The following is a 14,798-nucleotide window of genomic DNA, read 5'->3' on the forward strand; positions in this document are numbered from 1 at the left end:
TTTCTTGGGCTGTTACCACAAACTTGAAACAACAGAAAATTATTCTCTCAAAGTTTTGGAGGTTAGAAGTCTGGTATCAAGGAGTCAGTAGGACCACGCTTTCTCTGCAGGCTTGGAGGAAGTTTTCTCTTGCAGCTTCTGGTGGCTCCAGACATTGTTGGCATTCCTTAGTCAATAGATGCGTCACTCCAATCTCTGCCTGTCTTCACATGACTGTCTCCTTTATGTCTCCTCTGCTTATAAGGACACCAGTCATTAGATTTAGGGCCCACCTTACTCCACGATGACCTCAGCTGAACTAATTACATTTGCAAAGATCCTATTTTCAAATGAGTTCACAATCTGAAAGTTCGAAGTGTACAGGAAGTTTGGTAGGACACTGTTCAACTCACTAAACTTTAATGATATAACTATGATGTCTTTTAGAATTGGCCTTCTGGGCAGATTTCCCAGGTACTCGGTATGTCTCTCAGTGTAGATATTTAGATCCTCTCCTAAATTTTTTATTTTTTTAAGAGACAAGATCTCACTCTGTTGCCCAGACTGGAGTGCAGTGGCATGATCATAGCTCACTGCAGCCTCAAACTCTTGGCCTTAACAAGTGATCCTCCTACCTTGGCCTCCCAGAGTGCTAGGATTATAGGCACAAGCCACTGAGCCCAGACCAAGGCTCTCTTTTGTTATTTAGGAACATTTTCTTGAATTGTAATTTTAAAGATTAGCTCCATCCCATTAATTTTTCTTTTTCAGGGATTCCTTATATATGTATGTTGACTCTTTTTTGGTTTTTTTATCTATCACTTTCTCTATAGTCCCTTTTATCTGTTTACTTGTTTCATTTCCCTTTTTGCTTTTCTCATTGCTTGCCATATTTTGAACAAGTCTGTTGCCCTTTGTCCTGTGATTTAGTGCTAAGCCTGCAGTGATTTTGTTCTTTTTTTTCAGTTTCTTTTCTGTGTTATGCGAGTGCCCATTTCACATCTTGTTGTTTGCCCATCTTTTCTGAGTTGTTGATCTTTTGTTTCATGGCATTTATTCAGTATATTGTTGTTTATTATTTTTAATCATGTTAGAATATTGGTTTATGGTTTTTCTCTGCATTGTGGAAATTTGAGTATCCTGAAATGTTTTAATCTGTGTGTTCTCTATGTTTTCTTTTTGTATTTTTCAGTGCACATTGCAGTTTTATACTTCTTATTCCTGTTTGGGCCAGCTGTTGTGGGATTAATGGAAGGTTGGTGGCAGGAAGGAAGTTTGGATGATTCTCAGTTCAGGAGGTTTCATTTCTGTTAGTGTGGGAAAGGCTTTATCTTCATTATCAGTATGGTTTTTCGTTTTCAGAGCTCTTCTTTCTTGTTTGATCTGACTTTGTTTCAATAAAGCCCCTATCTTAATCTCTTCCTTCTCTTCAGCTCTAGTTGCTACCTTCCATATCCCAAAAATTGTCTTACATCATCACCCCCCCTCCCTTGCCACCACGAGGGTGTTCTCAAGACTACAATTCTGGTCCCATATCTTCTCCAAGCTGCTTCGTTGCCAAGTTTCAGGACTTTTTCAGTACTTCCTATTTTAGATGGAACCTCTTCCTTCTGGGGAGAAATCCTGGCTGCTATTATCTGAGTCCTGCAGCCACTGAGAGTTCTCTGACCTCTTAGCACCTCTGTGAAGCTCTTGCTATAATCCCCATACTAGGGTCAGCTCTAGCACTTATCCTGCTGATCTTCAGTGTTTACCCCCCTACTTTCTCATACGTTTGTGTTGATAGCTCTCTTCTGTCTCCTACTTACTCTGTAGGTACAGAGCATGGGTATTTCTGTTTGTTGTTCTTGTTGCTGTGTATAGTTTTTAGAAGGAGGTATGAGAAGGGTCCAGGAGACTGCCATCATTCTTGGGGAGCTCAGAAACCCAAACTCAGCTAATGCTTTTGGTTTTTTTTCTGCAGCCAGAAATAAGCTGGTGATGCAGCTGGTTTCATTACTAGCCATGGTGGACTATATCTTGCCCTGTAGTGAGTGACTGCTAAAACAACAATCTAATTGGGATAATTCTGAGTAAGTTTGTTCTCTTGTATAGTTTTATAGTCAGTGAAGAAAACTTCCAAACCAAGAAAATCATCTGAAGCCATCTCTGGCATCCGCTTCCCTTTTAAAAATTCTATTCTATTTTTGAAATCTAAAGCTTTTTCTTTAATACTCTCTGATAAGGCTGATATATAAACCTAACTCACCTCTTTCAACTATTTTCTGTTTATAAAGTCACTTAGGAGATTGAGCTAATATGCAAATAATTGAAACCATGAGTATATAGAAGTGGAGGCAGTATAGGAGAAAATGCATTTTAAAATTGGAGTTAGGGAAGTCAGTCATGCTTATGTTGCAGGTTGGGTTCTCCAGGAATCAGACTTGGAGCTGGAGATGAGCTTCAGGATGTTTATTCGGGAGTGCTCTTGGGATCACAATTGTGAAAGGGAGGGAAGGAAGTGGGAAAGATGCAGGGAGAAATGGAGTTGCAGTGTCATGCCAGTGGAGCATGGGAATCCTTAAGCTAAATATTTAATAGTCGTTGTCTTTGGCTGTGCGAGATAACATGACCTTTTTTAGTTTCATCTTAATACATGTCCATTTTAATGTAAAAATACATATATATTACTTTTGTATTCTGAAAAAAAAATAAAGCTTTCTGTTTTGGGGGAAAATACAAATAACTTTTTAGAAGAGAGTATTTTGTCAGTCGTACATGGCACTTTGGGTTCTGAAGAATATAACCTTTAGTTTTAGGGCTTCAGTGCCATTAATGGATATTATATTTGCTTTTCAGCTTGGGCAATGGTAGATGGTGGTTCAAATGTGAAAGCTCGCTCTTCCTACAATGAGAAGACCCCAAGGATCGTTGTGTCTCGTTCCCATTCAGGGATGGTCAGACAAGTCGCTCTTCAGACTTTTGGAAACCAGACTACAATTATCCCAGCTGGTGGTGCTGGTATGTTCCTCTTCCTGTGTGATCCCTGGAGAATATTCCTGGCATGGTCAAGGCTGTGTTAGGAGACTGATTTGCTTGTCCATGCTTGGGAAGAAAGTGAGGAAGAATGGTGTACTTTTAAGGCAGGCTTGGTCTCCTGTTTGGTAACCTCGAGGGTGGGAGTTTTGTCACTCTGCCCTTCTTATTAGAAAGAAGCAGTCTCACAACAGTGATTTCTCTTTCTTGAATACACAAAAGCATATTCCCTCCCATTAGATCTACCACTAATTGCTTTTTATGCAATCTAATTTCAAAATAATTGTCTTATCTGTGGGACTATCACAGAGGGGAAGAAAGATCAAGCACTTACGATGCTTCATATGGCAGAAAGATGCCAGGAGTCATCGTAAGTATTATTAGAAAGGCTAATCCCTGAATCACTTTTAATACCCCTGACCTCTTTAACCTGCATGCCTGGGATGAGCAAGAGAGGCTAGTGCCCACCCACCTAACTGTATATTCTGTACTATTATATTAGTCAGCCTAGTTTTTTGGAAAAGAAACCGATAATACAATTTCAAGCCTCGTGAGCCATATAAAGTCTCTGTTGCATACTATTCTTTGGTTTTCTTTAATGAACTTTTGAACATATTTTTTAAAAATTCTCATCTTAAGAGCCCTACAAGAACAGGCCATGACCTGGATTTAGCTTGAGGGTCTGTTTGTCAGCTCCTGTTACGGGTAGGTACTGTCTAACATATCAGAAATGTTTTAATTCAGGTTAATAGCAAATTATGGTCAGCAAACAAATATGTTGAAAAACCTTCTCGGCACACATAAAGGGAGAAGTAATACTTCCTAACTTTTTTTTTCTTTTTTTTTTTTTTGGTCTTTTTTGAGATATGATCTCATTCTATCTCCCAGGCTGGAGTGCAGTGGTGTAATCTAGGCTCACTGCAACCTCCGCCTCCTGGGCTCAGGTGATTTTTGTGCCTCAGCCTCCCAAGTAGCTGGGACTATAGGCATAAACCATCATCGCTGGCTAATTTTTTATTTTTAGTAGAGACGGGGTTTTGCCACATTGCCCAGGTTGGTCTCATTGAGCTCCTGAGCTCAGGCAATCTGCCTGCTGTGGCCTCCCAAAGTGCTAGGATTACAGGTGTGAGCCACCACACCTGGCCAATACTTTTTAACTTTTAAGCCTAATAATTTTAATTTTCTTTTCTATATATCTGCCTTCTTTAATATGGCTTCATTATTTTCTTAGAGGCTCTCTGTTAGGTTGGTTAGGAAAAATGTCCAGAATACCCAGTAGGTAGGAGATAACTAGATTCTAGACCCAGTTTCTTTTGCATTTTTTATTAATTTTAAAATTCTGCCTCATTACAAAAAGGCTTTAGAGTGGTGTTACTGTTCTCTTTCACATGAGGCCTACTTAGATGTTTAGGTAAAACTTGTGTGTTTAATATGTCATTCCATAGAAAATGGCACATACTGAATGTGTCATTCCATAGAAAATAACCACAATGTATAGTTAAAAATTTTAAATTATAGGTATATATTTAGTTACATTTGAGACTAGCTTAATAAGTTACTTTGCAATGTATTTTTGTTCTGAGTTTAATGTTTATACTGTTACTTTAAAATTGTTTCAATTTGAAATAATTCTAAACTTAAGCAGTTGCAGAGACTGCAGCAAGCTCCTGCACACCCCGTCCTGTTATTTTAACAGTGTACTTAACCGAAAAAGTATGCTACTTTCTTAAAATTTTTTGAATAATAACCTAAATTCTTTGTTTATCTTTTAGGTTATAAAGTTTTAGCACTTTTGGATGTGCCTGATAAGAGTCAAGAAAAAGCTGATTTATATATCCATGTGACATACATCAAAAAGTGGGATATATGTGCTGGTAATGCCATCTTAAAAGCCCTTGGGGGGCATATGACTACCCTGAGTGGTGAAGAAATCAGTTACACTGGTTCAGACGGCATTGAAGGGGGACTCCTTGCTAGCATCAGAATGAACCACCAGGCCCTGGTCAGAAAACTCCCAGATCTAGAAAAGACAGGACATAAATAAGCATAACTGACTACAGGGTGCAGTTCTTCACAGCTGAAATGGTTAGCCTGAAGTGCTGGAAGCTTCGAAGGATTGGTGGAGACTATGCATGGTTAAGGCCATCCCGAACTTTTTAAAGTATTTATGAAGCATCAGAGACTTATTTTCCCTGTAATAGGATGCAAGATCAGGGAAAATGGGTTGCTTTGTGTCTCAAGTATTGTCTTTATTTTTGAGACTATTTTCATACAGTTGTCATACACAAGGCGCATATATATATTTGTGAATTAAAATCTGTAGCTGAGTCTACATTGTTATGAGTCACCATTTTCACACAACATCATGAATCTTCACTGTTTGTTAGTACTTTCGTATAGAATTTGGTTGAAGGAAAGATTGATTTTTGTGTAGATGTTTAATATAACTTTACAACTCTATCTCATTGAAAATAAAGTCATTGGGGATTTTTACCTCTAATTTGGATGGAAAGCACAAGAAGCCACACATTCATTAATATGCAACAAATGTTGTATTTATGTTACTGAATATTTCTATGGATTAAAATAGAAAAAGTTTAATTGATTTTTTCTTTGAAATTTTAATAACAGGTTCACCAGCTGGTAGAAAATAGAGACATATGATGGTTTGCATTGTAATAATTTCTGTGTGTATGTGTGTGTGTTTTGTTTTTATAAAGATAAAAATGTGTTTGTACTCATGAGTTCAGCATTTCTGCTCTCTTGCTGTCTATTTTCATTTTCCCTATGGAAGATGCATGGTTGCATCCTTTTCCTTCTGACCAACACTTAGTCTTTAACTTTGTGAGGTTTGGTTTAAGGATGCAGGGTTAGCACTATAATTTTGGTTCATTTTCTCATAAGGATAAAATATGCTGTAAGGCACTATAAGAATATAAATGATTCTATTACAATTGAAAGTTACTTGACATTACATGACTTGAACTAGGTTTCATTATTTTCAGACTTTGTTTTAGTATTTTTTTTTAATTTGCCAGGTTTGTATATAGAAGATTCTCTCATTATCAAGAATGAGTATGGTTTCTTTTGCCATGGTTGCTTTTACTATTAATAAATGTATCTAGCCTAACCAAACTGAAAGTGTAGTAACTTTTGAGATTCTTTTAACTTCCCTTCAGATTAAAATAGAGAAGTTTGAAGGTACTTTTTGATGAAATTTTTTTCTATTCAGTCTGGTTAGAAAAAAAAGTTGTGACATATTCATTGTGTTACCATAACTAGAACCTTGCTTTGTGAACTATCTTTCATTGGGTTGTGTGGTTTCTCTCAATGTGATATCTGGAAACTTCATGTAAACTATCCATGCCATTATTTCATGTGACTCCAGTGCCCTTGTATTCCATAACATACTGATAAGGAGAGGGATTTTTCATGGTTTCTTTCTTTGCTAAATTTTTTAACCATAATGCAGCTTTCCCTTCATTTTCTTATCTTGGAAGTAAAATTGACCAAAGAACGTACATTCTAGCCTGGTGGAATGTGCATACTTTAGGTTTGTATGTTACATTGTCCAAAGCCCTTTACTTTATTATTAGTAAACTGAATCTAATATGACACAAATGTTTTCACCCAATCTCTTTCAACAGGTCAAATTCGAGAAGGTGGTGGGCCTCATTAGTAGGCCTTTTCAGTGAAAATTCAAAGTTTTGGTAGTTGGAACACTTGATATTTAAATAGGACTTGAGAATTTTGAAAAGAGTGAGACCTCATCTTTTTTGCTTTGCAATAAGCTGAAGAAACTTTCTTTATCAGGAGAGATGGCAAAGGTTATATGCTGTTGCCAGAGTCCTGTGGTATAAGCTTCTGTTTTTATTATAGTATGTCAAAGTTAGGGAAATGGAACTGGCAAGTAAAAAATGGAATTTAATTTCAATGTTATATGGGAACTCTGATTTAATTGGAAGCAAACTAGTTCAAATTAGCAGGAATTATTTTATTTTATTTTTTCGAGATGGAGTTTCACTCTTGTTGGCCAGGCTGGAGTCCAATGGCATGATCTCGGCTCACTGCAACATCCACCTCCTGGGTTCAAGTGATTCTCCTGCCTCAGCCTCCCAAGTAGCTGGGATTACAGGCATGCACCACCATGCCCGGCTAATTTTTTTGTATTTTTGTTAGAGACAGGGTTTCTCCATGTTGGTCAGGCTGGTCTCGAACTCCCGACCTCAGGTGATCTGCCTGCCTCGGCCTCCTAAAGTGATGATTTTATTTTTGTTTTAATTTTATTAATCTGCATGTAGATAATGACTTTGTGAAGAGTTTGTGTTGTGTGCAAAACTTAAGATATTGGTTGAGAGTTAAATACATTATTTTTATAATATGTTGGGTATAGTCTAGTTACTAATGATTTTTAAGTACTTTTATAAAAAGTTCATTTTTAAAATTGTTTGTTTTTAAAAGCCAATATACATTGCGGAATTAGGAACAGTATTTATATTTATACAAGACATTGTGCCAGAGCATACTAGTAAAACACCTTCATGAATGGGTAATGTAATCTCCCAGAATTACATTAAAATTATTTCTGAAAAGTAGCAAAGTCATTACATTTTACTTTTAATGGCCCATACCTCACCAGCTCCTCGTCTTTTCTTCACTGTTGCCCTTATTTTCAGGCAATTTTTCCTTAAAATATAACTTACACACCACATTTAGTAGAGGCAGTGACAGTGATCTCAGTACCCATCAGCTGTCCCCCTCCTCTGCCCCTCTTCATCTCTTCTACCTTGTGACCATTTCCCTGGCCCATTCATGTTCTCCTTTATCTCTGCTTTTCTTTCTTAGCCAGGATACTTCCCCCACAACTCTCACTCCCAAATTCTTTTAGATAATACATTTTTCTGGATATTGGCTGCTGAAATCTGAAGCTCTGGTAAAGTTCCTAGTACGGGAGATCAGTCCTGGAGGAGGCCTAGTTAACTATTACAAACTATTACAAACTATTAACAAAGACTCCTCAGAAAGTAAAGGAAAATCACCTTCAAAACCACAAACCTTTACATTGTCAAGTCTAACATGAGTGTTTTTACAAAGTATTTCTTTCTACCCATTGTTCAAGAATGTAAATGTGGAAAAAAACACAAGAGAGTTGGGTAGATACGCATGCTTGAGGAAACTTGCTTTTGCTGTTTTCCTACTTGTATCCCCAATTCAGTTGAATTTACAAAGACCTACAAGATGGTCATGTTTGTCTTGGTATGTGTCACCCCAATTTTAGTGTTTCTTTTTTTATTTTAAATCAGTAATTATTCAGTGGATTGTTTATACTGTCTAATGAAGTAACAAAAACATTTTGGTTTGTATGTTTTAATTAACAGTTGTGCAAATTCTTCCTGTTTGTCAGGTGCTCCCTTTGAATATTTTGTGAACTGTGTCAGAGGGAGAGGGGTGGTGGCTAGGAAGAGGGTCAGAAAGAAGCTAGAGGGAGGTCAGGTAACAGGCAGGATGCAAAGCAGACATCTACCCTGGTCACCCCAGGGTGAGGGTATCTGTCCTTGTCTCATGTTGAATTCAAAAATTGGATATCACTTAGGCTTTGAAGGTGACAGCCGTCTCTGATAGCTGAGCATGTGTAAAGAAAGGCAGAGTGCCAGTGCAGAAAGGAAAATATTCAGCTTTCCTCTCTTAGATCACACTTTGAAGATGGCCTTCTGGAGACAATCTGACGGGTTAAAACAGGAACTGTTGGAATTATTCTAGCTGTAACTACCTAGTGTTGATTGATCCTAGAAAGAAAAATTAATTTTTCATTTTAGATCTTCATTGAATTTAAGATGTATTTATATGCCTACAAAAAGTCTGTCTTGTTACTGTTGTATAAAATAAACCTAATCTGTGGTTTCATTTTTAATCTAAAAAAGTTGTGCCTTAACAATAGGGCATTGTATGTTAATAAGGGAAAACAATCTTTTTAGTAGATGGGGAAAACAGGAACTTTTTGCCATTAAAACTTAAGTTCTTTTGATGTTTTTAATATTATAGTTGGGGGAAGTTCATTAAAATTAAATTGAAATAAAATTATTTTTGCATAATCTAGCATTTACAACTAAAGTATGTTTTTTATAAGAACTGGCATCTTGATGTATATAGGTCTGAAATAATATTTCACCTTTTGATTTTTAATTTTAATAATATTAGACCAGGATAGATCACATTTTTGCAAATCTTAGTTTTAAATAAATTATTTCAGTGTGCTGTTAGTCTTCTACAGTCATTTTGGTTTAAAAAGTGACTTTATTTATGGTAGCATATCAATAATTTATTAATGTTAAAAAATACTTGTGTATGACATTACAAACCAGAACAGTTCCTAGGGGGAGAGGATTCTAATTGATAGGCAGTTCTGAGAGGGCAGGAAGAATGGAACTTTACACTTCAAAAGGAGGTTTTGGTTTTATGAGGTACTGCTTATGTAAATTGTTTATTTTTATTTCATCAAAGCCTGGCAGGTATATGCATTCCAATTTACCATTGGCAAAGCTTTATTTTTATTTTTAAGGTTGGATGTTGAATTAATTTTATGGGAAAATGAGATTTGTAAGTAATCTAGATAAGATAACATAAGCCAAACTTTCAGAAGTTAAGGATGATGCTATTAAAATGACTTGTTGTATATTGTGTTTGTAAGGGTTCCCTTAAGTATCATAACAATTTGTGGATATTGAAAAAGCATAAACTGTGTTATTTGATTAGTAATATGTTCCCTTAAAATTCATTTTGAGGTGTATGTTATAGTAAATTTTTGTTCAGGAATGACTTGCTCATTCTGTATTTTTAAAAATAGGAAATGAGGCGTAGTGAGTCATCATTACATCAATTAACCAAAAAGTGTTTCATCCCCTCCGTCACTGAAATTATCTCCTGTAGCCACCTTTCTTATTCTTGCATTATGAGGACACATTTATGGACTTACATTTCCATGTGCCATATTGTCCACTACCGGCAGTAGCCAAAGCTAGCTGTTTCAGTCCCACAGAAGAGACAGTGCTCTGCCATGATGACAGGGCACTGCTAGGACTGGTTTTTCTTGTTTTTCCGTTTTGGCGATGTGGACTTCAGGAACTAGATGTATATGCACAAGGACTTGAGTTTACACTAAAACTAGGAAATGGAGTTTTCAATCTGTGTTCCTGCCTCTTCATACTTTTATTTATTTTTTGTCATCCTGCCTTATACTGGGCTAACAATGAGATAAATTAAAATAAAAATGCCTTTGAATACTCTTCCCTTTCATATGTTTAAAGCCATGGAGGAACTAGACCATTAGCTGTTGCCGTCACATGCTTAGACACCGGTTTACTTAGCGTGTTATGGCCTTCCTCACCCACACTACCAAATTTAAGTGGGTCCTGACTTCACCCTCTGGGAGGAAGTAAACTGTTCTCTCCCTATGGTTTTAGAGGAGTTTTTACCTGCAAGCACCATCTCTATATGTGCTCTTACTCGATTATACAGTTCTTGAGAGGGATTGCATCTTGGTGATTTTTGTATTTCCACCTCAACCCCAGCACCTAGCCCAGTCTCTTGCACAGATTAAGTACTTAATGTGTGTTGAATTAAATTGAATAAAGGATTATTAGCATTAGCATGTTTCGTGCTTTGGTTGTATAAGCTGGTTGTTCTGTTACCTTTGCAAATATTTATGATTGTCACCCCCACATACTAAGTTGTTTTTAAAAGTTTTGCCTTTCCTTCAGATACTACCCCAGGCAATTTGCTGTAGATAATGTGATAGCTTCCAATGACATAATTATCCCAAACTCTCTGCCCCATATACTTTGCCAAACGAAATTTGAAATCTCTGAATAAATTGGTCATGTCTAAGAGATGGTGTGCTGCATCTCCTTTTTTTTGTGCCCCCAACCCCCCCCCAGCCTTTTTTTTTTTTTTTTTTTTTTGAGACGGAGTCTCGCTCTGTCGCCCGGGCTGGAGTGCAGTGGCCGGATCTCAGCTCACTGCAAGCTCCGCCTCCCGGGTTTACGCCATTCTCCTGCCTCAGCCTCCCGAGTAGCTGGGACTACAGGCGCCCACCACCTCGCCCGGCTAGTTTTTTTTTGTATTTTTTAGTAGAGATGGGGTTTCACCATGTTAGCCAGGATGGTCTCGATCTCCTGACCTCGTGATCCGCCCGTCTCGGCCTCCCAAAGTGCTGGGATTACAGGCTTGAGCCACCGCGCCCGGCCCCTTTTTTTTTTTCATTGTGGTAAAAAGCACATAAAAACGTACCATTTTAACCATTTTTAAGTGTACAATTCAGTGGCATTCCGTACATTTTCAGTGTTAAACAACCACCTGGAACCATTTCCAGAACCTATTCATCATTTCTAAACAAACTATACTCATTAAATAGTAACTCTTCATTCTCCAGCATCCTCACCAGCCACTGCTGAGATCCCTGCCCCTACCCCTGAGCCAGCTCCTAGTAACTCTTTAGCTTTCTGTTTCTACGAGTGCATCCGATTTTCAACTCTTAAGTCATCTGTTTGAGAACAGACGTACGTGACTTACATATTATAAAACTAGCTTGAATCCTTTCTTAGATTTTTAAAAAGTAAGATGGAGGATAGAGAAAAGAACAAAAAGAAGAAAGGAAAAAATTGTAGAAAGGTGGTAATGTTACTGAACACCGAGGTTTTGGTCTAGGTCTGTTTCTTTGCCACACAGAAAGCCATTCACTGAGACAATGAGTATTGCCAAGGAAGAAAGGCTTTCTTTATTTGGGTGATGTTAGGGAGATGGGAGATAAGTCTCAAATCTCTCAAATCTATCTCAGTGAACCCCCCGAATTCCTGACTAAAGTTACGAGTTTATATAGCAGAGAAGGAAAACAGGAGGGATGAGAAAATGGAGTGTGTCGACAGGCAGCAAGTGGTTGAAAGAATGGTCTGACATCTCATTAGGATGGTTGGGATGACTGGGTAAGATTCAGTTCCTTGATATTAATACTATCTGGGAGGCCTGAAGGAACTTAGGTAAGACAAATGTAACTTTTAAGCTTTAAGCCCAGGAGGGTCAATTTCTATGGTGATTGAAAAAAATCCCATAAACATCAGTTTTATGGGTTAATTGGGCCAGTTTTACTAATAAAAAAGGTACAATGAAAAGGCTACACAGGCTTTTGTTCTTAAGTTTTGTAGGTGTTAGGCATCATCTAGCCTCTAAAATTTTTCAAGTTTCTTCTGAAGATCAATAAAACAAGCTTCAAAAAAGCAAGACCTTTCATTCCATCACTGGCAAACTGTTTCTCTCTTTAAGTCCATTGAGAGCAAGTTTTTATTACCCACAACATTATCTTAATTTTTTCAGCTGTAATTCTTAAGTATAAATTGACATTCCTGACCAGGTGCGGTGGCTCACGCCTGTAATCCCAGCACTTTGGGAGGCCAAGGTGGGCGGATCACGAGGTCAGGAGATCGAGACCATCCTTGGTAACACGGTGAAACCCCGTCTCTACTAAAAATACAAAAAAATTAGCCGGGCGTGGTTGCAGGCGCCTGTAGTCCCAGCTACTTGGGAGCCTGAGGCAGGACAATGGTGTCAACCTGGGAGGCGGAGCTTGCAGTGAGCCAGTTCATGCCACTGCACTCCAGCCTGGGTGACAGAGCATGACAGAGCAAGACTCCGTCTCAAAAAAAAAAAAAAAATTCAAGTTTCTTCTGAGAATCAATAAAGTAAGCTTCAAAATAGCAAGACCTTTCATTCCATCACTGGCAAACTGTTTCTAAGTCCATTGAGAGCAATTTTTTATTACCCACAACATTATCTTAATTTCTTCCGCTATAGTTCTTAAGTATAAGTTGACATTATTTCCAATGTTGCATGAGTGAAATTTTGCACATTAAATTTCCTAAGGACTTCTTGGAAAAAGTACTTACTGACTTTGCAGGTTAGTACTTCCCTGACAAAGCTGTATGTAAAGATGGCAGGGTCGGGGAGACTGTGGGCTTGCTCTGAACGCTGGTGAATTCTGCCCCAGCCTCGATTGTCTAGGTGGCTGGTGTTCTATAATTCACTACCACTCCTTCCATATACTTCCAAGCACACTCTCTAGGCTACAGTTGAATATAGAGGCAGAAAATACCTGAGTATTACAAGAAGTTTATGATTTCTTGATGCTTCTTAGAGGCCTAAGTAATTTTTTACTGTCTGAGCCCATTGGAGTATTGGGTTTGTATTTTTAAAATATTGTAATTGCCTCACGCTTATAATCCCAGCACTTTGGGAGACCAAGGCTGGCGGATTGCCTGAGGTCAGAAGTTTGGGACCAGCCTAGCCAACGTGGTGAAACCCCATCTCCACTAAAACTGCGAAACTTAGCTGGGCATGGTGGCAGGCACCTGTAATCCCAGCTACTCAGGAGGCTGAGGTAGGAGAATTGCTTGAACCTGGAAGGCAGAGGTTGCAGTGAGCTGAAATCGTGCCACTGCACTCCAGCCTGGGTGACAGAGCAAGACTCCATCTCTCTCTCTCTCTTTCTCTTTCTCTCTCTCTCTCTCTCTCTCTCTCTGTGTGTGTGTGTATATATATATATATAATTGCATTTATTATTTTAAGCACACACTCATGAAAGGGCAGTAGGTGAGTGGTATACTTTACCTACCTTGTCTTCAGTTAATCTTTCTTTTTATAACCATTGGTGAGATAGGGGAAATTTAAACTCCTGGCATCCCCTTTAAATTCATACCATCTGCCCAAAAAGTATCAGATGTTTGTATGGTTGCTGGTGAGTTTTTTCACAGTACGTTTTAATTTCATGAAATTAAATCGCCTCTGTGGCTCTCCTTTGGTGATTCTAGTTTCATTGCTGTCATATATCCTGACACGAAATAAGATTTTTCTGTTCCTTGAAAACTAACATTATAAGCCAGCATCCTTTGCTATGGCCCTATGATCCTACCAGAATAGGAGAGGCTAGCTTCTTGTGTTGGAACACCTTTGTTCATGGATTACATAAAAACAAGTAGTACCTAGAAGAGTCAAGATCACAGAAGGTAAGCTGGTAAAAAGCACAAAAGAGTACAGTGGATATTTGATAACTACTTGAGGAAGATAAATGTAATGTGTCCACATAAAAGGGTGGGGAATTGGATTATGTGTATCTGAGGATGGTTAGATAATTTGTATAATATTTTTAGATTTCTTACATCAACCTTACTTATAGCCAATGGAGGGGAAGGGAAATATTCCCATTTTAGAGATGGTCTTCCATACTGACCAATAGTGACTTCTCAAACTGCCTAATGGGTTGCCTGTCTGGCTGTCTGGCTTGAACTTTGCTGTGGCTAATTAATACTTTCTGGAGACTGTTTTTCCCCCTTTGATTTCAGTGACCTTGTTTTCTTCTGGTTGTCTTCCTACCTCTTCGACTTTTCAGTTTCTTTACTCTGTCCTCTGCTACAATTCACACTTCAATGTTTGTGTTTTCAAAGGTACCATTTTTGGGTCTCCATTCATCATATTCTCCCAGAGCAATTTTCAAATATCGCCTGTGTGCTGATGACCGCAGATTTATACATCCCTGCTTTAAATTTATCCTACACTTTAGACCGTTATTTTCAAATGCATATCTTTAATTGACTATACTGCATGCTTCTCAAATTCAGTATATTCAAATCTAAAGTAATTATGTTGCAGTACACAACCTCTGGTAGTCTCCTTAGCTAAAGACAATAGTGTCCAAAAAGTCTCCCAAACTAGGAAACTTAGAGATATGTTCATCACCTTTCTCTAATTGTCTGCCTCTA

At 37.9% G+C, this 14,798-nt stretch overlaps 1 protein-coding gene and 1 pseudogene across 2 annotated transcripts in view; both read left to right on the plus strand.

The window, feature by feature from the left end:
• IMPAD1 (inositol monophosphatase domain containing 1) overlaps positions 1–10,878 on the plus strand; it is a 44,952-nt gene extending 34,074 nt beyond the window's left edge. The window contains exons 4-5 of the mRNA XM_011937550.1: positions 2,818–2,979; positions 4,767–10,878. Of these exons, the coding sequence (XP_011792940.1) occupies positions 2,818–2,979; positions 4,767–5,038 (434 nt within the window). The 3' untranslated portion in view covers positions 5,039–10,878. The remainder of the gene's footprint in view (positions 1–2,817; positions 2,980–4,766) is intronic.
• On the plus strand, positions 6,882–10,882 carry LOC105508666 (annotated as a pseudogene). Its single transcript, XR_001001311.1, has one exon. The product of XR_001001311.1 is annotated as a histone demethylase UTY-like (transcript).
• Positions 10,883–14,798: the final 3,916 nt, after the last annotated feature.

This window comes from Colobus angolensis, unplaced genomic scaffold, assembly GCF_000951035.1.
Source record: "Colobus angolensis palliatus isolate OR3802 unplaced genomic scaffold, Cang.pa_1.0 Scaffold166, whole genome shotgun sequence".
NCBI lineage: Eukaryota > Metazoa > Chordata > Mammalia > Primates > Cercopithecidae > Colobus > Colobus angolensis.